Source organism: Puma concolor, chromosome A2 (genome assembly GCF_028749965.1).
Source record: "Puma concolor isolate L17-30 chromosome A2, mPumCon1.1.hap2, whole genome shotgun sequence".
NCBI classification, from domain to species: domain Eukaryota; kingdom Metazoa; phylum Chordata; class Mammalia; order Carnivora; family Felidae; genus Puma; species Puma concolor.
In genome coordinates this window covers 117,264,816-117,291,763 of record NC_141668.1, presented here as the reverse complement: position 1 = coordinate 117,291,763, position 26,948 = coordinate 117,264,816, and the positions used below count along the sequence as shown (strand labels likewise).

Here is a 26,948-nt window from a genome sequence, read left to right as displayed (position 1 = left end):
AACGTTTATTTATTTTTTGGGACAGAGAGAGACAGAGCATGAATGGGGGAGGGGCAGAGAGAGAGGGAGACACAGAATCGGAAACAGGCTCCAGGCTCTGAGCCATCAGCCCAGAGCCTGACGCGGGGCTCGAACTCCCGGACCGTGAGATCGTGACCTGGCTGAAGTCGGACGCTTAACGGACTGCGCCACCCAGGCGCCCCGGTTTTGTGGTTTTTCTATCTTTGTATTTATTTGTTTACCTGAAGCATCTTTTTGTGCAAAAATTAAAATCAATGAAGAAATACAACAAATAATTTAACAATCACCTATATTCCCACAGCCACATTTGCTTCTAGGTTTGTTTGTTTGTTTTTGCCCAAAGCAGAGCTTGAACTCACACCCCTGAGATCAAGACCTGAGCTGAGATCAAGAGTCAGACGCTTAACTGACTGAGCCCCCCAGGTGCCCCCGACCCTCCCACCCCCACTTTTTTAAATTGCAAACCATTATGCCTTGATTTTTAAAATTCTCTGTATGTATCTCTTTGAACATCTGTGCCCAAGATACTCTAAGGAATTTATCCCTAAGTCAAATGTGCTTGATTGTGAAGAACAGGACAGGAGTAGGCATACCTGGGATTCATCCCCCCTCTGGTGCTTATTCCCTGTGTGACCTTGGACAAGTCACTTCACCTCTGTCAATCTGTTTTCTTACCTACAAAATGGGTATATGATAATTCCTAACTCAGTGGGCTGATGTGAGAGTTAAAATTAAGTGAGACTGTCTCTAAAAAGCAGCTGGAATAGCGCAAATGGTAAGAGCCTGGTCTCATCATTCATGTTACAGATTTTTCTAGCAACAAAAGAAGGATGGAAAGGCACATCCTTTGTGCTTTGCACAAGGGACCTGGGCCCAGCAAAGCAAAGCCTCAGAGGCTTGCCCAACCCACCTTACTGTATGCTGTCAACTCTATCCCTGAGCCTGGCCTGGTGTTAGCTCCCCAAATAACTGAGCAAATGTACCTCTCAGCGTCTTGGTTTCCTTGCCTGTACAATGCGATAACACCTATCTCAAAGGGCTGTTGTGAGGCTTAAATGCTAGATAATAAATGCAGGGCACTTGTTAAAACTGTATCCTTTCTTGCTCACCTTGACTCTTTCTCCTTCAAAGCAGTGAAATTACCTGAAGTTTCATCTTGCTGGCAGGGTGAAGCTGGACTGTCCCTAGTTTGATTTTTGTTTCCCAGGCCTTGCACTTTACTTTGCAGATGCTGCAAGGCAACACGTGGAGGTTTTGTGGGGTCCCCGTGTTTGTTTTTCTCCCTGGAAATTGTGTCCAGGAAAAGCTGGGTGCTTTAAATTTGCTAAAATATCTCCATCTAGTGGGCTCGCTGAAATACTGCACAGGTAGGCGCTGTCTGGGAAAAACAATGGGGCGACAGCTGGGGCCGCCCTGCCCAGCTCAGAAACGCCGGTGGCTCCCCATTGTCTACGGGGTAAAGTCCAAATGCCAAGCCTGGAATTCAAGCGCCTGCACAATCAGCCCCCGCCCTGCCTATCGAACTTTATCGTCAGCAGCGACCTCCTGCCCCGCCAGCCAGGCCCAGCTCCTCCCCTCCAGTACCTCAAAACCCACACCTGCCTGGCACGCGGGCCTGCCGGGCCTGCCCATGTGCCCCAGCCCACTGTCTCCCTCCTCCTTGCCACTCTCCTGAAGCTAACCCTCCTTCCAGGCTCAGCTCAAAGGCCACTTCTTCTCGGAAGACCCCCCGCCCATCAACCCATCCTGGTCTTCCCTGACCTCCCGCCAACACTTGTTGTTGGCTATTTTTGTATTTCAGAGTTAAAGCTGTGTTTTGTCAATGCACTGCCCTCTCGTGTCCAACACAGTGGATTTAAATGATCTCAGGCCCTGGGAGTCCCCGTGGATCTGGATCCTTATCTGGCCTTTACCACTTCCCAGCTCTGGGAACTAGGAAGAGAGAGGGAACCTCACCTATGAAATAAGTAGTGAGAACACCTGCCTCACAGGGCTGTGGTGAGAATCAAAACAGGATGCCAAGTGGCCAGCGCATATAAACACCCAACAAATCATCATTAGAGTGGTCAGATACACAGGATATATATACAAGATAAATACAGGATACCCAGTTGAACTTGAATTTCAGACAAATGATCTTTTGAAAATTTTATTCTAGAGAGTGAAAGAGAGCATGAGCAGGGGAAAAGGGCAGAGGGAGAGAGAGAAAGAGGGAGAGAGAGAGAGAGAGAGAGAGAGAGAGTCTTAAGCAGGCTCCACACTCAGCATGGAGCCCAACTCACAACTCGATCCCATAACCCTGGGATCACGACCTGTGTCGAAACAAAGAGTACGACACTCAACCGACTGAGCCACCCAAGCACCCCCAACGATTTTTTTTAGTATAAGTATATCCCAAATATTACATGGAGGTTCCATGTAACATTTCACAGATAAATGATGCTAAGGATTATTGTTCATTTTGTTACGTTTGCTAATAATGTTGGGGAGATATACGCACATACTTGCATACATACATACGCACGCATGCACACAAACTGGCAGATTCTGTGTTTGCAAATTCACCTACTGGCTAACATTTATTTGTGATGCCAAAATCAATATTCATAGTACTTAGTCATTCGCAGACATGCACATGCAGAACACAGAAAAATTTGAGTCTCCCCATATGCATGTTCCCAGCTGAAGTCAACACTTGATACTCTTCTTGTTCCAGCTCTCATACTGTAAATAAGTTTGCTTTTGGCAGTTTCTTTAGTACCACCTTTTTTCTCATTTTTGTGCTTTCTGTTAGTGATTTCACTGTTTAAAATGGACACCAAGCAGAGTGCTGAAGTGCTGTCATGTGTTCCTAAGCCAAGAAAGGCTGTGATGTGCCTTACAGAGGAAATACCTGTGTTAGATAAGGTTCATACAGGCATGAGTTACAGTGCTGTTGGCCATGAGTTCAATGGTAATGAATCAACAGTAGATATTAAATAAAGTATCTTTAAACAGAAAGCAAGGTTATGTACTGATCAGTTGACAAAAATATTGTGGCCAGAGTCTGTCAGGAACCTAACCCTGTATTTCCCCATGAGCAATGGTTTGGTGTTCATGGTGACTCTATAGAACTGTGAATAATGAGAATCAACTATATATCATATCTATGTATATGTAAACATATCAACTATGCATATGAAATATATATAATATGTGATAAAAATTAAATATTTATCTATTAGGGATACATGCAGAAATATTATGAGTGAAATCAATGTCTAGGATTGCTTTCAAATATTCCAGCAGTGGGATAAAGGCATATATAGGGAGAGTATAAAAGAAACAAGATAGCAAAGGTTGAAGATTGTGGAAGCGATGATTTATTAGAATATTCTCTCTACTTTTGTGTTTGAAAATGACCATAACAAAAGGTTTTATTTTTTTTTTCAAAAGGTTTTAAAAAAACACACTGGGGGCGCCTGGGTGGCGCAGTCGGTTAAGCGTCCGACTTCAGCCAGGTCACGATCTCACGGTCTGTGAGTTCGAGCCCCGCGTCGGGCTCTGGGCTGATGGCTCAGAGCCTGGAGCCTGTTTCCGATTCTGTGTCTCCCTCTCTCTCTGCCCCTCCCCCGTTCATGCTCTGTCTCTCTCTGTCCCAAAAATAAATAAACGTTGAAAAAAAAATTTTTTTTTTTAAATAAAAAAAAAAACAAACACACTGAAGTGAAAATCTCAGGGGAAGAATATCTTATTCAGTAGCTTTCACTCTGGACCTCTGTGGGGACAGGGCTCTCCAGGACGCCACCTGAGATCTCATTATGGGCAAATCCCAAACCCTTGAATGCAGAGTTCTGTGCTGAGAGGTTCAGGAGATGTGGCTGCAGTGTCGGTGCCACCTAAGACATGCTCTGCCACCGTTGGCAACTCTGAACCTTTTTTCTTATCAGTTAAATAAGGAAATTGAACTGGACAACCTCCAGGTTCCCTTTCCTCTCTCATTCTAGGGGCACCTGGGTGGCTCAGGCCGTTAAGTGTCCAACTCTTGATTTTGGCTCAGGTCATGATCTCATGGTTCATGAGTGTGAGACCTTCATCCGGCTCTGTGCTGACAGCGTGCAGCCTCCTTGGGATTCTCTCTCTCCCTCTCCCTCTGCCCCTCCCACACTTCCACTCTCTCTCGAAAAATAAATAAATAAACTTAAAAAAAAAGCCTATCTCATTCTAAAACCAATATTTCCTAAACTGGCAAGTTCTGGTAGTACAATATTAGAGCTTTCTGCCAGCTGTCTCTTCCCTGCCAATTCATCCTGTGATACCACTGTTTAATGAACCTTGCTGAAGTTCTCCCTTTTTGCAACACTCTAACCAGGAAGCTATTCTGATTTTGATTTATCTTAAGTCTGAACTCTTAGCAGAGCAATTAAGGCCTGTGCAGGTAGACCATCCCCTGAAAGCCTCTGCTTAAGGAGGACCAGGAAACAGGGACAACACCGTGTCCATCAGAATATTGCAGGAACATAGAAGAAAGTCATCCAATTCAGCTCGGGGAGTCAAAAGGAAGTCTCCTGGAGGAAGAGATATTTGAGGTGAGGCCTAATTACTAAGGAATTACTGCTGCAAACAGAGGGGAGAAGGATGTTCTAGGCCAAGGCAAGGTGTGTGTGTGTGTGTGTGTGTGTGTGAAGGCCTGGAGACAAGAGAAAGTTGGGGAAAAGTCCCAGATTTCAAAGCCCATCACACCCTAGCCCCATGAATCTCTGTCATTATTTGCCACCCTTCCCTGTCACCCACCTTCCCCACCTGCCCAGCATGTGTGGTATGTGTGCTGGGGACCCTGGGATTTGTATTTGGGAAGGCATATATTGGACTCCTTACTAGAAGTCCTTTAAAATAACCAGGTCAGGAGAAATTTTTACACCTCCCAACACATTTTGCTTTGCTCATCCAGCATAATTCTGACGGCCCACTTTTCAATAGAGGTACCTGAGTCTTAGAAAAGTCAAGTCACTCAACACCAGGGAGGAGGTGGGCATTCAAAGGCAGGTCTGACTCCTGGCTGTCGTCCTTCACACTGCACAGGGCAACCAGTGCACACAGAGACTTTGAGTCAGGTGTCTGTGAGAGGCCGCTTCCTTACAAGTTCCGGGCATGCTGCAGCTTATACATACACACTGAGAAAGCGGAGGTCAGCGTCAGGGCCAGGTCAAACAGTAAAGTCTTGTCGCCTCAAGTGCCTATCCCTACCCCCTCACCACCCTCCCCCCACCCCCCCACCCCCCCACCCCCACCCCCCGCCCGCCCGCCGACAGATTCTAAGTCTTCATGCCTGGGTTAAAGCTTGGGCTCCACTACCTCCTGGCTATGTGACATCGAACAAATAACTTCGGACCTCATTTGTAAAATGAATCTTGCGAGACTGTCGTGAGGATTAAACGAAAACACCATCTGTGTAGGAAGCGGTCCGTACAATCCTGTGAAGGGTAATACAGACAACTCGCTCACACGCACCAAAGAGCGAGCAGCAAGCACAGAAAACCCTCCTTCACGCTGTGCGCAGGCGCTCGAGGCAAAGACCCCCGCGGGCGCTCCCGCGGACTCTGCGGCTGCGCATTCGCACGGTTTTGCGACCGTACTGCTTGACGGCGGCGGTGTCAGCCCTCCGGCTGGTGTTGCCGAGGTAACGAGGGGCGCGTGGGGCTCTGGAAGGTAAGGCTTCGGGGCCCGTGGCGAGCTACGGCTCGTGACGCTAAGGGTCGCGGCGGCTGCTCCCTGGAGGGTGGGGGGTGGGTTCTGCTGTGAGAGGAGACGTTGGCTTCTTCGAAAGTCCTCAGGAGCTGGAGCGGGGAGTGTAGAGACTTTCCCCGGGGTCCCACAGCCAGACTAGAATGGACCGAAATGGGGAGCCCAGGCTTCCCGGTTCCGCCGGAATTAGCCCCTCTCCCCTTGTCCGAGCACCTGTAGCCGTTCATGCTTCTCTTCTTCGTTCTTTCCGAAGAACACGACGCCACGTTCGGTGCTGGGGGCTGGGGGCTGGGGACGTCGAGGTGCATCGGACACCGTCTCTGCCCGAGGGGAGCCTCAGCAGCTAATGCGGTTCTTGGGGCGCCGGGGGTACTCAAGGAAATCCACAAAGGGATAAGTTAAGACAGGGAGTTATGAATTTGGTGGGCCGTCGCTTACTGCAGTTGCAGCCTCCATCTGACTAGCATTTTGCACACGACAGGCCCAGTATGAGGCGCCTTGGCCTTTTTCACGCAATTACCCACCTTATCCTCACAACTGCCTTCAAAAGGTTATCTTTTGTTTATGTGGCTTAGTCTCAGGTCCTAACTTGAAAGCTCCCCAGGGACTGGATTGTTTGCCTTGTCCCTTTCATCCTTGCCTCCCCTAAGCCCAGGAGGTACACCATTGGAGCTTCAAACATTTTTTAATTGGGAGGTGAGCTTTACTGGGTGGGAGGTTTTAACCAGGCTTGTTTGGCAGAGTGTTCCAAGGGGGTTGGAAAGTTAAATGGAGCTACCTCCCCCATTTTTGTTTTGCTGTGTTTTGTTTTATTTGGAATAAACATTTACTGAACATCTAAACAGTGTGTGTCTGCTCAAGGGAAGAAGCCCTGCTTTTGATAGTAAATATACTTAACACTACTTGTGTCTGGAGTCAAGTATGCCCAGGTTTGGTAAAGGAAAAGCAACAAATCCCTTACAGGTGGGTAGCACTCAGCCCCTGAGTCCCTTTCCTCCTCTGAACAACGGGAATAGTAATAGTACTTATGTTAAGGAGATGTTGGGATTGAGTTTGAATAGGCTATCCTATCACCAGTGGTTGGCAGCTTTGGCTACATGTTGAACTTACCTGGGTCCCACCCCAGAATTTCTGATAGAGTTGCAGGCAAGTTCTGAGCATTAGGAGTTTTAAGATTTCCCCAGGTGATTCTAAGGGCAACCAAACTTGAGAGCCACTGTTGTATAGAAGGTTAATTAATCTCTCTTCAGCTATCATTCCCTGCTTAAGAGTCTGCATTGACTCCCAAGTCTGAACCAGCCTTCGCATTCCAAACCCCTTGACAACTGGCCCAGTCATTCCTCTGTATCTGTGTGTGCTTTAGACATGGGTCCTCCTTTAGGCTAGTCTTCTTGCAGTGCTATGTCTCCATACGATAGGGCTTGGGTAACTGGCCCTCTTTAAGCCTCAATTTCCCTGTCTGTGAAATAAGAATAGTAGTACCCATGTGTATAGCAATGGCATAGACTGCCTGGTGTGTTGTACCTACTGATGATGATCACCTCTTCTAGTTTTATGCACATGCCACATCTTACATTATGTTGTGCTTCTATAATGGCACTACAGAAACATTTCTTAAATGCCTGTTGCAGATATGGAGAATAGTGAATTCCTTTCTCCCCTGCTTTGTCTTTCAAATTCAGCACAAGACAACTCTTTCACAAAACTATGAAACTGGAGATCATTTGGTTTCTCCTATTTAATTTTATTGAGAGATCATTCACATCATAAAACTCACCCTTGTAAAATGTACAGTTCAGTGATTTTAGTACATTCACAGAGTTGGGAAGCCATCACCATCACTGCAATTTAGTTTTGAAACCTTTTCAACACCCTCAAAATAAACCTATACCTATAACCCCATTTCTCCCTTCCCTCAGCACCAGGCAACCACTAGTCCATTTGGGGTCTCTGGATTTGCTATTCTGGACATTTCATATTAGTGGTCTTATACAATATGTGGTCTTTTTGACTGCTTTCACTTAGCATAATGCTTTCAAGCTTCATATACACTGTAGCATGTATTAGCACCTCATTCCTTTATTGCTGGTAATCCATTACAAATGGACACACCCCATTTTGTTGATCCATTCATCTGTAGATGGACATTTGGGTTGTTTCCACTTTTTGGCTATTATGAATCACTGCTATAAACATTTGGGTACAGATTTTTGCATGAAAATGTTTTCAGTTTTCTTATATCTGTACAAGGAGTGGAATTGCTGGATCACATGGTTATTCTTTGTGGGTTTTTTTGTTTCTTTGTTTATTTTGAGAGAGAGCAAGTGTAGACAGAGAGAAAGACAGAGAATCCTAAGCAGGCTCCACTCTGTCAGTGCAAAACCCGATTCAGGGCTTGATCTTACAAACCAAGAGATCATGACCTGAGCCAAAGTCAAGAGTCAGATGCTTAACCAACTGAACCATCCAGGTGCCCCGATCATATGGTTATTCTGTGTTTAACATTTGAGTGATTTCCAGACTTTTCCAGTCCTGTTCAATTTGAAGATGAAGAAACAGGTCTCAGAGAGCTTAAGTGGGTTATGCAAGTTCACATGATAATAATGGCAGGTTTGCATATATAGGAGGCCTACTATGAGCCAGCTTCTTGATGTGCATGCTGCCACATGGGCAGAAGTGACACCAGATCACAGACTGAGGTTTTGTGAAAAACGGCATGTTTTGTGGCAGGAAACTTTCTGTTACACACACTTGGGTTGGAGTACAGGGTTTTTGCCACCAAGTGTCCTAGCTCCTTCTTGCTTTTTAAGAGTATAGCAGCGGGGCGCCTGGGTGGCTCAGTTGGTTGAGCGTCCGACTTCAGCTCAGGTCACGATCTCATGGTTCGTGAGTTCGAGCCCCGCGTCAGGCTCTGGGCTGATGGCTCAGAGCCTGGAGCCTGCTTCCGATTCTGTGTCTCCCTCTCTCTCTGCCCCTCCCCTATTCATGCTCTGTCTCTCTCTGTCTCAAAAATAAATAAACATTAAAAAAATTAAAAAAAAAAAAAAGTATAGCAGCAATCGGAGGGAAGATTCCAACCCAGGCAAATTCAAATATAACTTCATTTTCACTTGTTCAAGGAAATTTAATTGGAAGTTCTTGCAGTTAGCCATTTAACATTTCCTCTTTTTCAAAAATTCTAAATGTAGCCTATACAAGTTAAATACTACCTAGAAGTTATAAAAGTGAAAAATCTCATAAAAGTCCAAATTGTTCCTGGATATCTCTTGAAAGTTTCTCACTAGATTCCAACATCCTGCCTCAAAAAAGCGTTAAGTTTTAGAATAAATTGCTGCTGCTTCTGTTGAATACTCAATACTATAGTTGGCTTGGATTGAGGGATAAGTCAGCAAGTGAAAATTTAGATAAAATGCTCTTGGAAGAAAATCTCTTAATTGTGCATCAACATGCGATACACATTGTTTTGTTATGAATGCTTTACAATAATGTGTGCATATGCTCTGGTTTCTCTTCAGATAGTATAAATCTTTTGCCTTTTACAATAATGTGTGTGTGTATAGATAAAATGTATATATGTATCATGTTCAGTATGTAATTCCATTGAGGGATCTATTTAAAAATTAAATTATTCTAGCATTTTGCTGCTTAGAATATTTGGTCAATTCTATGAAGCTTCCAACTTGCTGATTCTTATTTTTCATAGTTATCTTTGTAATTTATCAATCTCTATAACTCTTCCTTGGTCTGTGTTTTCCTTTGTCCCCATCTAATTCCTCAGTTTCTTTGAGAGGATGGATGTATAAAGGTATCACACATTGGACAAGGCATGCAATTTCTTTTTAATGGTCATAAACCCATAAAACCACTTACCTTCCTCAGATTTGGCCACCATCATTGGCTATTTCAGGCTTGATCGCATGTATTGCCCAGTGGGATGCTGGTGTTAACTGCAGGAGGCACTTAACGAAGTTTTACTTCGTTCTTTGGATCCATGTAGATGAAGCGTGTGATCTGGCTCCAGTGTATCTTTAAGCACCAGATATGCTCTCAGCTTAAGTCGAGCCCAGGCCCGAGATGGAGGGAGCAGCAGATTCAAGTCTCCCCTCATGTTCCGGGGCGTCTGTTGGGAGAGTGGAGTGCCCAAACTCTTGCACTGTTTACATTTTCCCTCCTTACATGGGGTTGGGTTTTCCTAAGTCAAATGTATCTGCTGTGGCTCTGTTGCTTTATCACCCAAAGCACTCAACTCCATTTCCTTCCTTTAGCCATTATTGAATTGCAGCTTGTTGTGTTACCTTCAATTTGCTTTTGTGTGTGTTTTGTCTCTTCAAATTGAGTATAAGGCCTGGAAGGGAGAGGTACTCACTTTGGCTTCCTTTACTTCCTCAGAGTATTCAGTGCACAGCAAGCAATTCCATCATTCTCCGGAACCCTTTAGCTCCTAACCTTGAGAAATAGTGAGCCTTCAGACAAAGGGAGACAGATGCAGCCTGTGCTCGCAGCAGAACCCAGAGAGAAGAGCATAGGCTTTAGAATTCCACAGACCTGGGATCATCTGAAGGAGCCTTTTACAAAATCTTTGTAACCTGAACCTGTTTTCCTCATCTGTAGAATGGAGTTGGTAGTACTCACCCCATAATAATAATTAAAGCAAATATACCCACAGTGCTCATTATGTATCAGGTACTCTTCTAGGACCTTTATGGGTCTTAACTCCAAGATAGAGTCTGTTTTTAGCCTTATTTTGCAAGCAAGGAAGCCAAAGCATAGAGAGATTAAGTAACTTTTGCCCCAAATCACACAGCTGCTACTCTGGCTTTAGGGTTCCTGCTCTTGGTGCATGATAGACCCTTAAATGATAACTGTTTCTGTCATTGTTATTATTTATTAATTTACCTTAAAAATTGGGAGATGATTGACCTAATGTTTAGAATGGATTTTAAGGTCCTTTTTTGAAAAACAAAATGCTGACTTAGATTTAATCCTTTGAGGACAGTGTCTCTTTTGGTTTTATCTTTATACCCCTAGCACCTCTGATTATTGGGAGCCGCTGTTGGTACTCAGTAAATTGTCTGTTGCCTGAGTGAAAGAATGGGAGTAATCCTAAAAGGCGGGAATCCTATCATGCTTGCTATCAGACTTTTGCATGGCATTGTAACTTTGGGCATGTCACTAGGCCTCAGTCTTGTCCACTATAATTAGAAATATTGCCACTGGCTTCTTGGGCATGGTTGTGGGAATTGAGATACTCTACGTGATTGGGATTTGTTCTCATTACCCTTTCTTTTAGTTCCCTGCGTTGTATATATTTATTTTTCCGACAGACTACAACATTTTCTGAGCCTAGAGATGCACTCCCATTTTTGATCAATATAGTTATTGATTGGCTATTTCTTTCTCCCTGTTATACTCTTTAAAAAACAGTTACCCTTGAGAAATGGCGGAAGCAGTTTTCCACGCCCCAAAGAGGAAAAGAAGAGTGTATGAGAGTTATGAATCTCCTTTGCCGATCCCTTTTGGTCAGGATGGTGGGCCTAAGAAAGACTTCAAAATATTCACTGCTGAAATGATAAACAACAATGTAATTGTGAGAAACGCAGAAGATATCGAGCAGCTGTATGGGAAAGTAAGTGCCAGCTGCTTTGGTGTGGCTCCTTCCTCACAGCCCTGAGCCAGCTGTCCCTGTTGCTTCTCCCCATCCATTCCCAAAGCAAACTATAATTGAGCCATATTCTTTCCTTGCCGTTTGGTGCATTGTAGTATGGGAACAGCACAATTTGAATCAGGTGCCCCAAAGCCATATGTTAATGAGGATAACTCCCCGACCCATGAACCCATATTTCAACGCATTGACCTTTCTTGTCTTTCCCTTATAAAAGGCTTGTGTGTTCATAAAAATGTCCAGCAGTTTACAGAAATGTAATGAGTAAAAAGTAAGAATCCCCACTCGCCCCCATTCCATCCCCGGAGGCAACCTAAGTGGCATATTGTTCTGTGTCATGGACAGATGAGGCTTCAGCATGTCCTTGGCTCCTTATCTGTTCTCTCTTCTGGTTGAGGACCTCTTCTTAGATGAAGGCAAGTTCTAGTTTTTGCTGTTTTCCATAAATGATAGGTGTGGGTTGAGATTGGTAGCTTGCTTGCTTTTTTTCCCCTCCATAGCCAATTCATTAATGGGGGCATTTTTTTTTTTTTTAAGTAACTAGAGGGAAGATATACAGCTATGAAAAGTAGAATGAATCTCTTGTTAACTCAAATAGTTGTTTTCCATAATTTGGCTATTGTTGAATGGATAAAGAAATTGTGGTTTGTATACACAATGGAGTACTACGTGGCAATGAGAAAGAATGAAATATGGCCCTTTGTAGCAACGTGGATGGAACTGGAGAGTGTTATGCTAAGTGAAATAAGCCATACAGAGAAAGACAGATACCATATGTTTTCACTCTTATGTGGATCCTGAGAAACTTAACAGGAACCCATGGGGGAGGGGAAGGAAAAAAAAAAAGAGGTTAGAATGGGAGAGAGCCAAAGCATAAGAGACTCTTAAAAACTGAGAACAAACTGAGGGCTGATGGGGGGTGGGAGGAAGGGGAGGGTGGGTGATGGGTATTGAAGAGGGCATCTTTTGGGATGAGCACTGGGTGTTGTATGGAAACCAATTTGACAGTAAATTTCATATATTTAAAAAAAAAAACAAATAGTTGTTTTCCTTCTGCTAAAAAATTAGTAATTAAACGTGTACTAACTTGTTTTCTCTTTTCCCGAAAGGGTTATTTTGGAAAAGGTATCCTGTCTAGAAGCCGTCCAAACTTCACAATTTCAGATCCTAAGCTCGTTGCTAAGTGGAAAGGTAAACTTAAATCTTTCAATTCTTTTGGCAAGTTATTTTCTTTTATTTTTGATCTTATGCTTCAGATTACACAGGAAATTCTTGACAATTATATAGGAAGATTCTCTAGAGAAGAGGTAACATGCACAGTGGCAATTTTACTGCTAAAACTAGCAACTAGACTAATTCTAATCAAGGTGGAAGAGTCCTTATGGTTGGTGAAAATGTGTTTTATCGAATTTCTGGAATTGTCAGAAATGTTATTTACACTTTTCTGTTGTTGAACGTTGACTAACAGGGTACTGTGCATGTGGAAAGTACTAGTAATTAAGTACCTCATCACCTGCATGCAAAATGAGTTTTATATTTTTTATTTTTAGAATTAGAATTTACAACAATAACCATAACGTTAATGAATTTGTTAAAACATTAACCAATGTGTATAGTTCTTACTTGCTTACCTTGACTTCTTTAACATATAAATCTTTTACCCTAGTGTATTTGTTTAAGGAAGTCTCATGGTGATTACATAACCAGTGCTGGCATATTAGAACATAATTAGGGTTTTTAAAAACATTTCATTGTAAGAAAAAAACACAAATTAAAACTGTGGTAAGGTACCATTTCAGCAGTCAGATTGGCAAAAATCCGAAAGTTTGACAATATTCTCCTTGGTAAGGCCCTGAGAAATATTCTCACGCATTGCTGATGGGAATGCAGGTGGTCCAGCTATTACAAGGGGAATTTGGCAAAGCCTAACAAAATTATACATACATTTGCTTTTTTTTTTTTTTTAAGTTTATTTATTTTGAGAGAGAGAGAACAAGTGGTGGAGGGCCGGAGAGAGAAGGAGAAAGAATTCCAAGCAGGCTCTGCACTGTCAGCGCAAAGCCCAAGAACGGCTGGAACTCACCAACCGCGAGGTCATGACCTGAGCCGAGATCAAAAGTCAGATGCTCGACTAACTCAGTCACCCAGGCGCCTCTATATACATTTGCTTTTTCCCCCAGTCCTCCTCTCCCCCTAACCACTGGTAACCTTAATATGTTTTCTGTGTCTGTGAGGTTGCCTGTTCTAGATATTTATGTAAGTGGAATCATACATTTTGAAGCCTTTTGTGTCTTTTACTTAAGATGTTTTCAAGATTCATCCCTGTGTAGTATGCATCAGAACTTCATCCTGAATAATATTCCATTTTATGGATATATCATGTTTTGTTTATCCATACATCCAGAGATGGACATTTGGGTTGTTCCCACTTGAGGGCTGTTGTGAGTAGTGCCACTGTGAACATTCATATACAAGTGTTTGTGTGGACATATATTTTCATTTCTCCTAGGTACATACCTAGGAGTGAACTTGCTGGGTCATATGATAATTGTATTTTAATTTTTTTAGGTAATGTCAAACTGTTTTCCTTAACACCTACCCCATGTCACATTCCCACCAGCAATGCACAAAATTTCTAATGTCTCTACTTCCTGTTTTTTGGCTTTTGATTTTTCGGTGTTTTATTTTGTTTATGATAGCCATCTCAGTGTGAAGTGGTAAAAGTTTTTAATATTCATGAAGTCCAGTTTATCTTTTTTTTTTTCTTTCATTGCCTCTGATTTTGGTAGCATATTTAGGAAACCATTGCCAAATCCAAGCTTATGCAGATTTCCCCCCGTATTTTCTTCTAAGAGTTTTACAATTTCAGCTCTTAAATTTAGGTCTCTGATCCATTTTGAGTTAATTTTTGTGTCTGATGTAAGGTAGAGTTCCAGCTTCAATGTTGTGCCCATGGATATCCAGTTGTCCCAGTATATGCATTTACTTTTAACCCAGCAATTCCATTTCTAGGAATTTATTTAAAAGATACACTGGCAAATATATGAAAAGAAATAGCACAAGACTATTCACTGCAGTGCTTTTTCTTACATTAAAAGACTGGAAACAATCCAGATACCCATTAGGAGGGGACCAGTCATTAAACTGTACTACATTCGTATAATAAAGTGCTGTGGAGCTGAGCTGAGAATGAGGGATCACAGAGATGTATTCCTAAGTGAAGACAGCAGAGTAAAGGGGAGTCTGCATAGTATGTAATGGTTTATCTGGAGGTGGGTGGATATAAATATATTTTTTAAATTTAAGGAAGGATATACCACAGATTCTTTTTCTTTTTTAATTTTTTTTATTTTACATGCAAATTAGTTAGCATATAGTGCAACAATGATTTCAGGAGTAATATTCCTTAATGCCGCTTACGCATTTAGCCCATCCCCCCTCCCACAACCCCTCCTGTAACCCTCTGTTTGTTCTCCATATTTAAGAGTCTCTTGTTTTGTCCCCCTCCCTGTTTTTATATTACTTTTGCTTCCCTTCCCTTGTGTTCATCTGTTCTGTGTCTTAAAGTCCTCATATGAGTGAAGTCATATGATATTTGTCTTTCTCTGACTGACTAATTTCGCTTAGCATAGTACCCTCTAGTTCCACCACGTGATTGCAAATAGCAAGATTTCATTCTTTCTGATTGCTGAGTAATACTCCATTGTGTATATATATACCACATCTTCTTTATCCATTCATCCATCGATGGACATTTGGGCTCTTTCCATACTTTGGCTATTGTTGATAGTGCTGCTATAAACGTTGGGGTGCATGTGCCCCTTCGAAACAGCACACCTGTATCCCTTGGATAAATACATAGTAGTGCATTTGCTGGGTCATAGGGTAGTTCTATTTTTAATTTTTTGAGGAACCCCCATACTGTTTTCCGGAGTGGCTGCACCAGTTTGCATTCCCACCAGCAGTGCAAAAGAGATCTCTTTCTCTGTATGCTTGCCAACATCTGTTGTTGCCTGAGTTGTTAATGTTAGCCATTCTGACAGGTGTGAGGTGGTATCTCATTGTGGCTTTGGTCTGTATTTCCCTGAGGATGAGTGATGTTGAGCATTTTTCATGTGTCAGTTGGCCATTTGGATGTCTTCTTTGGAGAAGTGTCTATTCATGTCTCTTGCCCATTTTTCACTGGATCATTTGTTTTTTGGGTGTTGAGTTTGATAAGTCCTTTATAGAATTTGGACTAACCCTTTATCTGACATGTCATTTGCAAATATCTTCTCCCATTCTATCGGTTGCCTTTTAGTTTTGCTGATTGTTTCCTTTGCTGTGCAGAAGCTTTTTATTTTGATGAGATCCCTGTAGTTCATTTTTGCTTTTGTTTCCCTTGCCTCCAGGGACGTGTTGAGTAAGAAGTTGCTGCGGCCAAGATGAAAGAGGTTTTTGCCTCCTTTCTTCTCGAGGATTTTGATGGCTTCCTGTCTTACATTGAGGTCTTTCATCCATTTTGAGTCTATTTTTGTGTATGGTGTAAGAAAGTGGTCCAGGTTCATTCTTCTGCATGTCACTGTCCAGTTTTCCCAGCACCACTTGCTGAAGAGACTGTTTTTATTCCATTGGATATTCTTTCCTGCTTTGTCAAAGATTAGTTGGCCATATTTTATGGGTCCATTTCTGGGTTCTCTATTCTGGTCCATTGATCTGAGTGTTCTTGTGCCAGTACCTTACTGTCTTGATGATTACAGCTTTGTAGTATAGCTTGAAGTCTGGGATTGTGATGCCTCTGGCTTTGGTTTTCTTTTTCAAGATTGCTTTGGCTATTCGGGGTCTTTTCTGGTTCCATACAAATTTTAGGATTATTTGTTCTAGCTCTGTGAAGAATACTGGTGTTACTTTGATAGGGATTGCATTGAATATGTAGATTGCTTTGGGTAGTATCGACATTTTAACAATATTTGTTTTTCCTACTGAGGAGTATGGACTGTTCTTATATTTTTTTGTGCCTTCTTCAATTTCTTTTGTAAGCTTTCTATAGTTTTCAGCATATAGATTTTTCACCTCTTTGGTTAGATTTATTCCTAGGTATTTTATGGTTTTTGGTGCTCCACAAAGCATCTTCACTGAAAGTGCCCCATGCATACCTACAGAAAGGGTTGGTGAAGTAACTTTCATGGCAGTGTTGGTTCTGGGTGTGGACCTGTGAGTTCTGGGCTCTAGTTCTAGCTCTGGAAATCTGGCTGGCTGAACCTTTCCACCTACAATGTTACATACTGGTCACCTGATGGTGTGGGTTTTAGTCCTCATCTTCCTTCACCCTGACTTTGGGCAAGTCATTTCTCCTTACCCAAACTCAAGCCTTCACCCCAGCGCGTTAGAGGCTTGGAATAGAGGATAATCAATCGGCTGTTAAAAGCCTAGGAAAGTGAGTTCACAGACTCCTACCTCCTTAGGAATTTCAGTTTGCTGTGTCATGACCTCCCTCTTCTGGTAATTTAACATGTAACTATTTAGCAAGTTTTACTGACAGCCTTCCATGTGCCAAGCGCTAGAGATAAACAGGTAAAAAAGCAAATCCCCTCTCCTTGAGATGCAGTCTAATTGAGGGCGCAGACCAGAAATGATGGATTCTAACCCTAGCTGACATATGACCAAGTGAAGGATTATAAAAGGACTGATTAACTTTGCCTGAGAAGATTAGGAAGAAACACCAAGGAGGAGGAGCTGGGCTCTGAAGAATGAGTAAGAGTTCACCAAACAGACTGGGGGAAACAGGCAGGGGAAGCCATGCAGAGGCTGAGAGGGAGCAAATGCACGGCAGGTCCATGGAATGGCAGGCAGCCTGAGGTGGCAACAGGGCCAACAAGTAGAAGAGAGTGGACAGAGAGGGTAGAAGATGAGGCTGAAGCCAGAATCTGAAGAATCTCCTAAAATGAATATTTGAGATTTACTCCTTCAGGGTGGCCCACAAACTTAATTTTTGCTTCCCTGGCATAAATTCATTTCCTTCAAATTTCTATTACTGTCTGAAACTTAGTTCCTACATAGATCAGGAACAGGTTCTCAATTATTAAGATCATCACACTATTTGAAAACTTTCTAGGTTTCTGGCCAAATGTTAGTAACTGCTGAAGCTGGATGGCGGGTATAGGCAGGGTCATCATGCTGTTTTTTCCACTTTTCCTTCCTCTCTTTTCGAAACACTAATTATGAAAAAAAAATTCGCAGACATACAAAAGTAAAGAGAACAGTAGAATAAATTCCCATGTTCTCACCCATCAGCTTTAATAATTAACTCATGGCCAGTCTCGCTTCATCTGTTCTGCTCACTCTCCCAGTCCCCAGGTTATTTTGAAAAAGATCCCTCACATCCTATCACAGCATCTCTAAGTGGTTCATTATGTATTTCTATAATGATTCTTTTTGAAAAATCTAACGGCTTAAAAAAAAAAACAAAGTGGGGCACCTGGGTTGCTCAGTCGGTTAAGCATCCGACTTTGGCTCAGGTCATGATCTCACAGTCCGTGAGTTCAAGCCCCAAGTTGGGCTCTGTGCTGACAGCTCAGAGCCTGGAGCCTGCTTCAGATTCTGTGTCTCCCTCTCTCTCTGCTCCTCCCCTGCTCATGCTCTGTCTCTGTCTCAAAAATAAATAAAAACATTAAAAAAATTTTTTTTAAAAAGTATTTTTAAAAAAGGGATGCCTGGCTGGCTCAGTAGGTGGAGCATGCAAGTCTTCATCTTGGGGTCATGAGTTCAAGCCCCATGTTGGGCATAAAGCTTACTTAAAAAAAATTATAATATTAAAAAAACCCAAAACATAATTGTAGTACCATTATCACTTTTAAAAATTAATATTAATTCCTTAGCCTCATCCAAAATCTATGCATTGTCTCAATTTTTTTCTTTTTTGGAGACTGACTCAAAATCCATCTAGGGCCCATATACTGCAACTGACTGAGATACCCGAAGTTGATTTTAACATATGTTTCCCTGCCATGATTTTTTTCCCGGTGGTTCATTTGTTGAAGCAATGGATCTTCTGTCCTACACAACTTCCCCCTGGTCTGTTCTCAGATGATTACATCCTTATTGTGCTGTTAACATGGTGCTCAACAAAGGAGGTCACAGGCCCAGTGCGGTCCTTCATCTGCTTGTGGACAGTCCAAGAAGGGCTTGCACCAACCTTTAAGCAACCGACTCACTCAGCACATTGCTTAGTTCAGCTCACCTTGTTTCCACAGTCAGATTTTCATAGAGCAGGAAGCCGTAGGTAAATAACTAAATACCATGTCATCTATATCCATTCTGGTGCAAAGGACTTACCTTGTGACACTTGAGTACTCTGAGCAACACTGGCTTAATAAATATACTCTTTGACACTGTTTCCTATGAATTGGAGTTAGAGGCTTGATTGGATTCAGGCTCAAGTTTGGGGGCAGCCTATCTCATGGGTGGTCCTGTGTGTTTCCTTACAAGACAAAAAATGTCTTCTTGTCTCCTTGTATGTCATCAGCACTGTTGGTGATCATGCTTTAATAGAGGATGCAAAACGGTGATATTCAAATCCTATTATTCCTTCTTTGTTTAGTGGTGAGAATGTTCTATAAAGAGAAACCCCTCACTACTTGGTTACCCTGAGAGCCAGATCATGTTTACCAATTTCCAAAATGATGAATCCTCCACAGGTAAACAGTGAATTTCTTCTGGCATGTATTAGTATGTACCAGTATAAATTAAAAGATTCAAGCATTTTGGGGGGATACTATTACCAATGACTGGATTTTAAAACAAATTGTAGTATTATTCTTATTGATGCTCGAATGTTTCCATGTTTGGCCAGCAGAGTCTCTTTTGAAATAATCCTAGCAGCAATGTGGATGGAACTGGAGAGTGTGATGCTAAGTGAAATAAGCCATACAGAGAAAGACAGATACCATATGGTTTCACTCTTATGTGGATCCTGAGAAACTTAACAGGAACCCATGGGGGAGGGGAAGGAAAAAAAAAAAAAAAAAAGATGTTAGAGTGGGAGAGAGCCAAAGCATAAGAGACTGTTGAGAACTGAGAGCAAACTAAGGGTTGATGGGGGGTGGGAGGGAGGAGAGGGTGGGTGATGGGTATTGAGGAGGGCACCTTTTGGGATGAGCACTGGGTGTTGTATGGAAACTAATTTGACAATAAATTTCATATATAAAAAAAAAAAAAAAAAAAAAAGAAATAAGCCTAGCAGTTTTTGATAAGCTTCCTTGCTTCCTGGTGTAAGTTGTTTCATGTAAAAAATCCTGGCTCTCAATCATATCAACATAATTAATCATTTACTTTTTTACACAATATGCTACCACCTATGAAATAACTGCTAAGGGGTGCCTGTGTGGCTCAGTTGATTAAGTGTCCGACTTGGGCTCAGGTCACGATCTCACAGTTCATGAGTTTAAGCCCCACGTTGGGCTCTGTGCTGATAGCTCAGAGCCTGGAGCCTGCTTCAGATTCTGTGTCTCCCTTCTCTCTGCCCCACCTCTGCCCCTGCTCACACTCTGTCTCTCTCTCTCTGAAAAATAAATATTTAAAAAATTTTAAAAAAACTGCTGAAAGCAATGTGAAGGTTATTTTGCCACTCTTCCTTTCTTTAGAGTATAGGGTAGGTTGATTGCACTGACGGCACCGACTTTAAGCTGTATTACAAAAAAATTTAAAAATTAAATAAAAAAAATAAAAATAAAAAAAATAAAATAAAAGATGCTTTGTGGAGCACTGGACAATAGCGATAAAGTGCACAGCTTTAGGGCCTTGATGTTCTCATCCAAAAGTAGAGGGCATGTACATTGAGAGGTGGCATAGAGGAGGCAGATTATCAAGCCTCTAATCCTAAGCACATGCCACTGCTGCTGAGCTGCAGGGTTGAGTTGAGCAGGATTTCAGGGTCACATCTGAGCACAGCAAGAGCACCATGATCTGTCAGCATCCCCTTCCAGGGGTTGGGTTCACAGAGGGATGGCTAATGAGGCACGTGTTTGCCATTGCTGGTTGGGCAGGATTAGTGAACCTGTTAGATGTGCGATTTGGGGCTTCTTAAAATTGTCTTTGTCTTTGTTGCATTTTCAGTGTTTTTTTTTCCTTAAGGAAAAAAATTTGTCTGAACTAACAGAACGTCTTTGTTACAGATATGAAGACAGACATGCCTATAATCACGTCAGAAAAGTAAGTCATGATGGCCTTGGCCAGAGCTACAACTTAAATCAGATCTGTTTGTAGATAACCTTTTCCACTGTGGTAGTCCATGGCTTTTTTTTTTTTTCTTTTTGGTAGTGTATGTGTCCTTGAAAATTATGTCTGAACTTATTGTGGATCAAATTGAATTTGAAATGTATTGTTTACTTTTTTAAATAATCCTAAACCAAATATTTTGCCCTTCTAATTCCTTCCAAATTATGAACAATTACCCTGTAATGTATATGTCTTTAAGTGCTGAGATGCATACACTTATACACTTAGGTCTAAAATTGGCCTCCTGCCCTGTCCTCTTTCCTTGCTCTGCACTTGCAGGGTGACAGAAACGCTTTCACAGAGACTCTTCCACATCCACTCACACAGCCACAATTCCTTCCTCTAGCTTTTCTTTACACTCTTCCCATTTCCCCCAAACTTTTCTCCCTGACCCCCCCCGAACACATGCACTGCCTAGCTATCACTGTACATCCCACGATCCAGCCTACATACCACTCTCCTAGAGGTTCTTTCCTCACCACCACCCCACCCTTGGTTGAGGTCATTCCTCTGGCTCCCATGCAGTCTGCCTTGGTGTCCCTCCCTGTGCCGTCCATCACATACCCGGATTGAGACTATCGATTCCTGGAGAGCAGAGACCATGCCGGATTCCTCCCTTCAGTCCCAACACTTAGTGGTCCCTTGGTAGGATTTTGTTGACTCAATGTTCATGCATTTAAATCTTCATTGAGGGGCATCTGGGTAGCTCAGTCAGTTAGGCATCCAACTCTTGATTTCAGCTCAGGTCATAATCTCATGATTCATGAGTGTGTGCCCTGTGCTGGGCTCTGTGCTGACAGCTCAGAGCTTGGAGTCTGCTTGGGATCATTTGTCTCCCCCCAACCCCCACCCCTGCCCTGCTCACACACGTGAGTATTTTCTTTCTCTCTCTCAAAAACAAACAAACTTGATAGATAGATAGATAGATAGATAGATAGATAGATAGATAGATAGATAGATAAAGGCACCTGGGTAACTCAGTTGGCTGAGTGTCCAACTTCAGCTCAGGTGATGATCTCACAGTTCATGAGTTCGAGCCCCACATCAGGCTGTCTGTTGTCATCACAGAGCCCACTTCAGATCTTCTGTCCCCCTTTCCCTCTCTACCTCTCTCCTGTTTACACTGTCTCTCAAAAATGAACGTTAAAAAAAATTTAGGGGTGCCTGTGTGGCTCAGTCGTTTAAGCATCTGACTCTTGATTTCAGCTTGGGTCATGATCTCATGGTTCGTGAGTTCAAGCCCCACATCAGGCCCCATGCTGACTCTGGCTCAAGCTTGCACTCTGTCTCAAAATAAATAAATTTTAAAATATATATATAAGAATTATACTAATAAATAAATACTTTAAAAACATATAAATAAATAAATCCTCAACATCCTTGAAGGGCAACTCAAAGTGCACCTCTTCTGTAAGCCTCCTAAAAATATCCATGCCCACGATGATGTTTCATCTTGCTTCTAGCACATACTGGCAGAATCTGACAGCTCCTTTTCGGTTTCGTGCTCGGTAACCCCATGGCCAGAGGAGTGGCCAGGAGGCAGTGATACCGGGGAGATCTCAGTGGCTGCTCTGGCTATAACTGCAGGCAGGGGCTGGATGTCAGGTTCTGGTCCATGGGAGGGGCCTGCTAAGGACCCAGCAGAGCCCCCATCCCAGGAGTAGAGCCCCCATCCCAGTAGTAGCTGCAGAAAAGCCGCAGTCAACACTAAGACTCAGAAACAGAGCAGAAGCCTGACCCTCAGAACTGCATCCGGATCATGCTGGCAGTGAACATGGCATGGCATCAAGCCATTTTGAGTATGTGAGGTTCTGGATGGGGGGAGATTGCCACCTGCCTGGGGTTATCCCTTCATAAGCGCTATAGTAATAACGTTCCAAAGATTTTATTGATCCTTGTAGTAGTTTCTTAGAGCTGCCATAACAAAGTACCACAAGCTTGGCTTGTGGTTTGTGGCTTAAAAGAGCAGAAATGTATTCTCATACTTCTGGAGACCAGAAGTCCAAAATCAAGGTGTCACCTGGGGTGTGCTCTCTCGGAAGACTCTAGTGGATGATCCTTCCATCTTCCATGTCTGGCCTTAGCTTCTGGTGGTAGCCAGCAATCTTTGGCCTTCCTTAACTTGAAGATGCATCCCTCCCGGTTCTTTATTTTCGCGTGGAGGTCCCCTTGTGTCTGTCTCTGTGTCTGTGTCCAAATTTCCTTCTTCCTTCAAGGATACCACTCAGTACCACTTCATCATAACTTGGTTACATCTGCGAAGGCCCTGTTTCCAGAGAAGGTCACATTCACAGGTGCCAGGGGCTAGGATTTAACCATATCTGACAACTCTGTCAGAAAATTATGCCCCCTTATCAATACTTGATTCATTATTAGGCCGTAATAATTATAGTCACAATCTAAATATTAAAAAAATACTAAATATTAAAAAAATGGGCTTATTTTTATATTTTAGGTTAATTTTCCAGCTTAAATACTTGTTATAATTGTTTCTTTACTATTCCCTCTGAAACTTTGATCCATTTCTCTTTTTTTTTTAATTTTTTTTTTTTTTAACGTTTATTTATTTTTGATACAGAGACAGAGCATGAACAGGGGAGGAGCAGAGAGAGAGGGAGACACAGAATCTGAAACAGGCTCCAGGCTCTGAGCTGTCAGCACAGAGCCCGACGCAGGGCTCGAACTCACGGACCGTGAGATCATGACCTGAGCCAAAGTCGGACGCTTAACCGACCAAGCCACCCAGGCGCCCCTCTGATCCATTTCTCAAGTGCATTCACTCTGATTGGCCTTTACCTTCCATGAAATCCTTTCTGGAGATGGGGATCAGGGCCTTCAGATAATGCCCAAGGGGACTGAAGTATGTTGGTTGTGTCCTTGAAGGACTAGCCCTGAGAGGGGTGCTGGTCTCCCCTCCTCTTTTGTGGTCCTTTATTCAGCCAGCATTTACTGCAGGTGCCTGTGTGTCAGGCACTGGCTAGGTGCTGCAGATAGAAGAGGAGGAAAAGATTCCGTCCCTGTTCTCAAGGGATTCAGTCTAGTGGGAGAGGAAGACAGGAAGCAATTGCACTCTTCTGTGATAAATATGGTGATATATTACCATCACCATTGTCGTGGTCAGTGGGTACTGGTTGCTCCAGTAGTGCTGGTTCCCAGTCTGTATGCTTTACCTGACATCTCAGTTCATATTCTCAAGAAGCCTTTGAGGTAGATGTACTTATTTCCGTCTCATATGTGGGGAACCTAGAAACAGCTTGTCTGAGATTATGTCAGCTCAGACCAGGCAGTTGAGCTCCAGAGCCTCTGAGGAATTGACACATAGAACAGTACCGTAGTTGTACATGCTGGTGTTTCTTGGGTATACTCCACATACGAGGTACTCTACTATCTCTGAAGTCCTAACATCACCCCTGGAGGTAGGTCCTGTTGTTATCTGACAGGTGAGGAAGTAGAACCCGATGAGGTTACGTAACTTGCTCAAGGGTAGTACTTAGACTTAAGCACACTGACTCAAAACCATTTTGCTGTGATCTTCCAGTAATAAATAGGCATTAATCAATAGGCGGTGGAGAAGGGTGTTCCAAATAAAAACCCTTGAGAAAGTCGGGATAGAAGGAACATACTTAAAGATCATAAAAGCCATTTATGAAAAGCCCACAGCTAACATCATCCTCAACGGGGAAAAACTGAGAGCTTTTTCCCTGAGATCAGGAACACGACAGGGATGCCCACTCTCACCGCTGTTGTTTAACATAGTGCTGGAAGTTCTAGCATCAGCAATCAGACAACAAAAGGAAATCAAAGGCATAAAAATTGGCAAAGATGAAGTCAAGCTTTCGCTTTTTGCAGATGACATGATATTATACATGGAAAATCCGATAGACTCCACCAAAAGTCTGCTAGAACTGATACATGAATTCAGCAAAGTTGCAGGATACAAAATCAATGTACAGAAATCAGTTGCATTCTTATACACTAACAATGAAGCAACAGAAAGACAAATAAAGAAACTGATCCCATTCACAATTGCACCAAGAAGCATAAAATACCTAGGAATAAATCTAACCAAAGATGTAAAGGCTCTGTATGCTGAAAACTATAGAAAGCTTATGAAGGTAATTGAAGAAGATTTAAAGAAATGGAAAGACATTCCCTGCTCATGGATTGGGAGAATAAATATTGTCAAAATGTCAATACTACCCAAAGCTATCTACACATTCAATGCAATCCCAATCAAAATTGCACCAGCATTCTTCTCGAAACTAGAACAAGCAATCCTAAAATTCATATGGAACCACAAAAGGCCCCGAATAGCCAAATTTTGAAGAAGAAGACCAAAGCAGGAGGCATCACAATCCCAGACTTTAGCCTCTACTACAAAGCTGTCATCATCAAGACAGCATGGTATTGGCACAAAAACAGACACATAGACCAATGGAATAGAATAGAAACCCCAGAACTAGACCCACAAACGTATGGCCAACTAATCTTTGACAAAGCAGGAAAGAACATCCAATGGAAAAAAGACAGTCTCTTTAACAAATGGTGCTGGGAGAACTGGACAGCAACATGCAGAAGGTTGAAACTAGACCACTTTCTCACACCATTCACAAAAATAAACTCAAAATGGATAAAGGACCTGAATGTGAGACAGGAAACCATCAAAACCTTAGAGGAGAAAGCAGGAAAAGACCTCTCTGACCTCAGCCGTAGCAATCTCTTACTCGACACATCCCCAAAGGCAAGGGAATTAAAAGCAAAAGTGAATTACTGGGACCTTATGAAGATAAAAAGCTTCTGCACAGCAAAGGAAACAACCAACAAAACTAAAAGGCAACCAACGGAATGGGAAAAGATATTTGCAAATGACATATCGGACAAAGGGCTAGTATCCAAAATCTATAAAGAGCTCACCAAACTCCACACCCGAAAAGCAAATAACCCAGTGAAGAAATGGGCAGAAAACATGAATAGACACTTCTCTAAAGAAGACATCCGGATGGCCAACAGGCACATGAAAAAGATGTTCAGCGTCGCTCCTTATCAGGGAAATACAAATCAAAACCACACTCAGGTATCACCTCACGCCAGTCAGAGTGGCCAAAATGAACAAATCAGGAGACTATAGATGCCGGAGAGGATGTGGAGAAACGGGAACCCTCTTGCACTGTTGGTGGGAATGCAAATTGGTGCAGCCGCTCTGGAAAGCAGTGTGGAGGTTCCTCAGAAAATTAAAAATAGACCTACCCTATGACCCAGCAATAGCACTGCTAGGAATTTATCCAAGGGACACAGGAGTACTGATGCATAGGGGCACTTGTACCCCAATGTTCATAGCAGCACTCTCAACAATAGCCAAATTATGGAAAGAGCCTAAATGTCCATCAACTGATGAATGGATAAAGAAATTGTGGTTTATATACACAATGGAATACTATGTGGCAATGAGAAAAAATGAAATATGGCCTTTTGTAGCAACGTGGATGGAACTGGAGAGTGTGATGCTAAGTGAAATAAGCCATACAGAGAAAGACAGATACCATATGGTTTCACTCTTATGTGGATCCTGAGAAACTTAACAGGAACCCATGGGGGAGGGGAAGGAAAAAAAAAAAAAAGAGGTTAGAGTGGGAGAGAGCCAAAGCATAAGAGACTGTTGAGAACTGAGAACAAACTAAGGGTTGATGGGGGGTGGGAGGGAGGAGAGGGTGGGTGATGGGTATTGAGGAGGGCACCTTTTGGGATGAGCACTGGGTGTTGTATGGAAACCAATTTGACAATAAATTTCATATATAAATAAAAAAATAAATAAATAAAATAAAATGGAAAAAAAAAAAAAAAAGAGAAGGGTGTTCCATGCTAAAGAAAGAGGTGTGTTCAAAGAAATAGAAACAGAAAAAGCAGAGGTGTATTCACATGGTACACCATTTTCTGTAGTCTGGTGTCCCTAAACTGAGTCTGCTTTTCCCTAGCCTCATTGTTGCTTCTAATCATAGCTACCACCTTTTCCTCCTGCCGGTCTGCGCCTTATGTTTCCTGACTTTTACTTTTCACTTTTTTCTTCCTGCGGCCTCTCCAGCAGTGTTTGGGGGTAATCGCAGCAGGATTTGGCTTTTTAAGGTATTGCCAGCCAATGAGCCGACACCTGCTCTGTGACTCATAGGCCATATGTCTTAGTCATTTGTGTATCTGGCTGTTTTCATCACCAGTCTTACTCAGAGGCTTTCTTCCACATGCTTTTGCACCCACTGTCTCACTTGAGCTTTCATAAATGAACATCTGAGAT

The 26,948-nt window shown here is 42.5% G+C and overlaps 1 protein-coding gene across 3 annotated transcripts in view; it reads left to right on the top strand.

Annotated features, from left to right (window-relative positions):
* Positions 1 to 5,577: 5,577 nt before the first annotated feature.
* Positions 5,578 to 26,948, top strand: part of TSEN2 (tRNA splicing endonuclease subunit 2) — a 51,883-nt gene continuing 30,512 nt past the window's right edge. Inside the window, exons 1-5 of one of the 3 annotated variants that reach the window (XM_086697405.1) lie at positions 5,634 to 5,709; positions 6,591 to 6,708; positions 11,170 to 11,371; positions 12,517 to 12,598; positions 20,560 to 20,596. In XM_086697405.1, coding sequence (XP_086553531.1) covers positions 11,183 to 11,371; positions 12,517 to 12,598; positions 20,560 to 20,596 — 308 coding nt within the window. In that variant the 5' untranslated portion in view covers positions 5,634 to 5,709; positions 6,591 to 6,708; positions 11,170 to 11,182. Of the gene's footprint in view, positions 5,710 to 6,590; positions 6,709 to 11,169; positions 11,372 to 12,516; positions 12,599 to 15,803; positions 15,949 to 20,559; positions 20,597 to 26,948 lie in introns of those variants that run through there. The other 2 variants (XM_025922054.2, XM_086697406.1) reach the window with 2 other exon arrangements.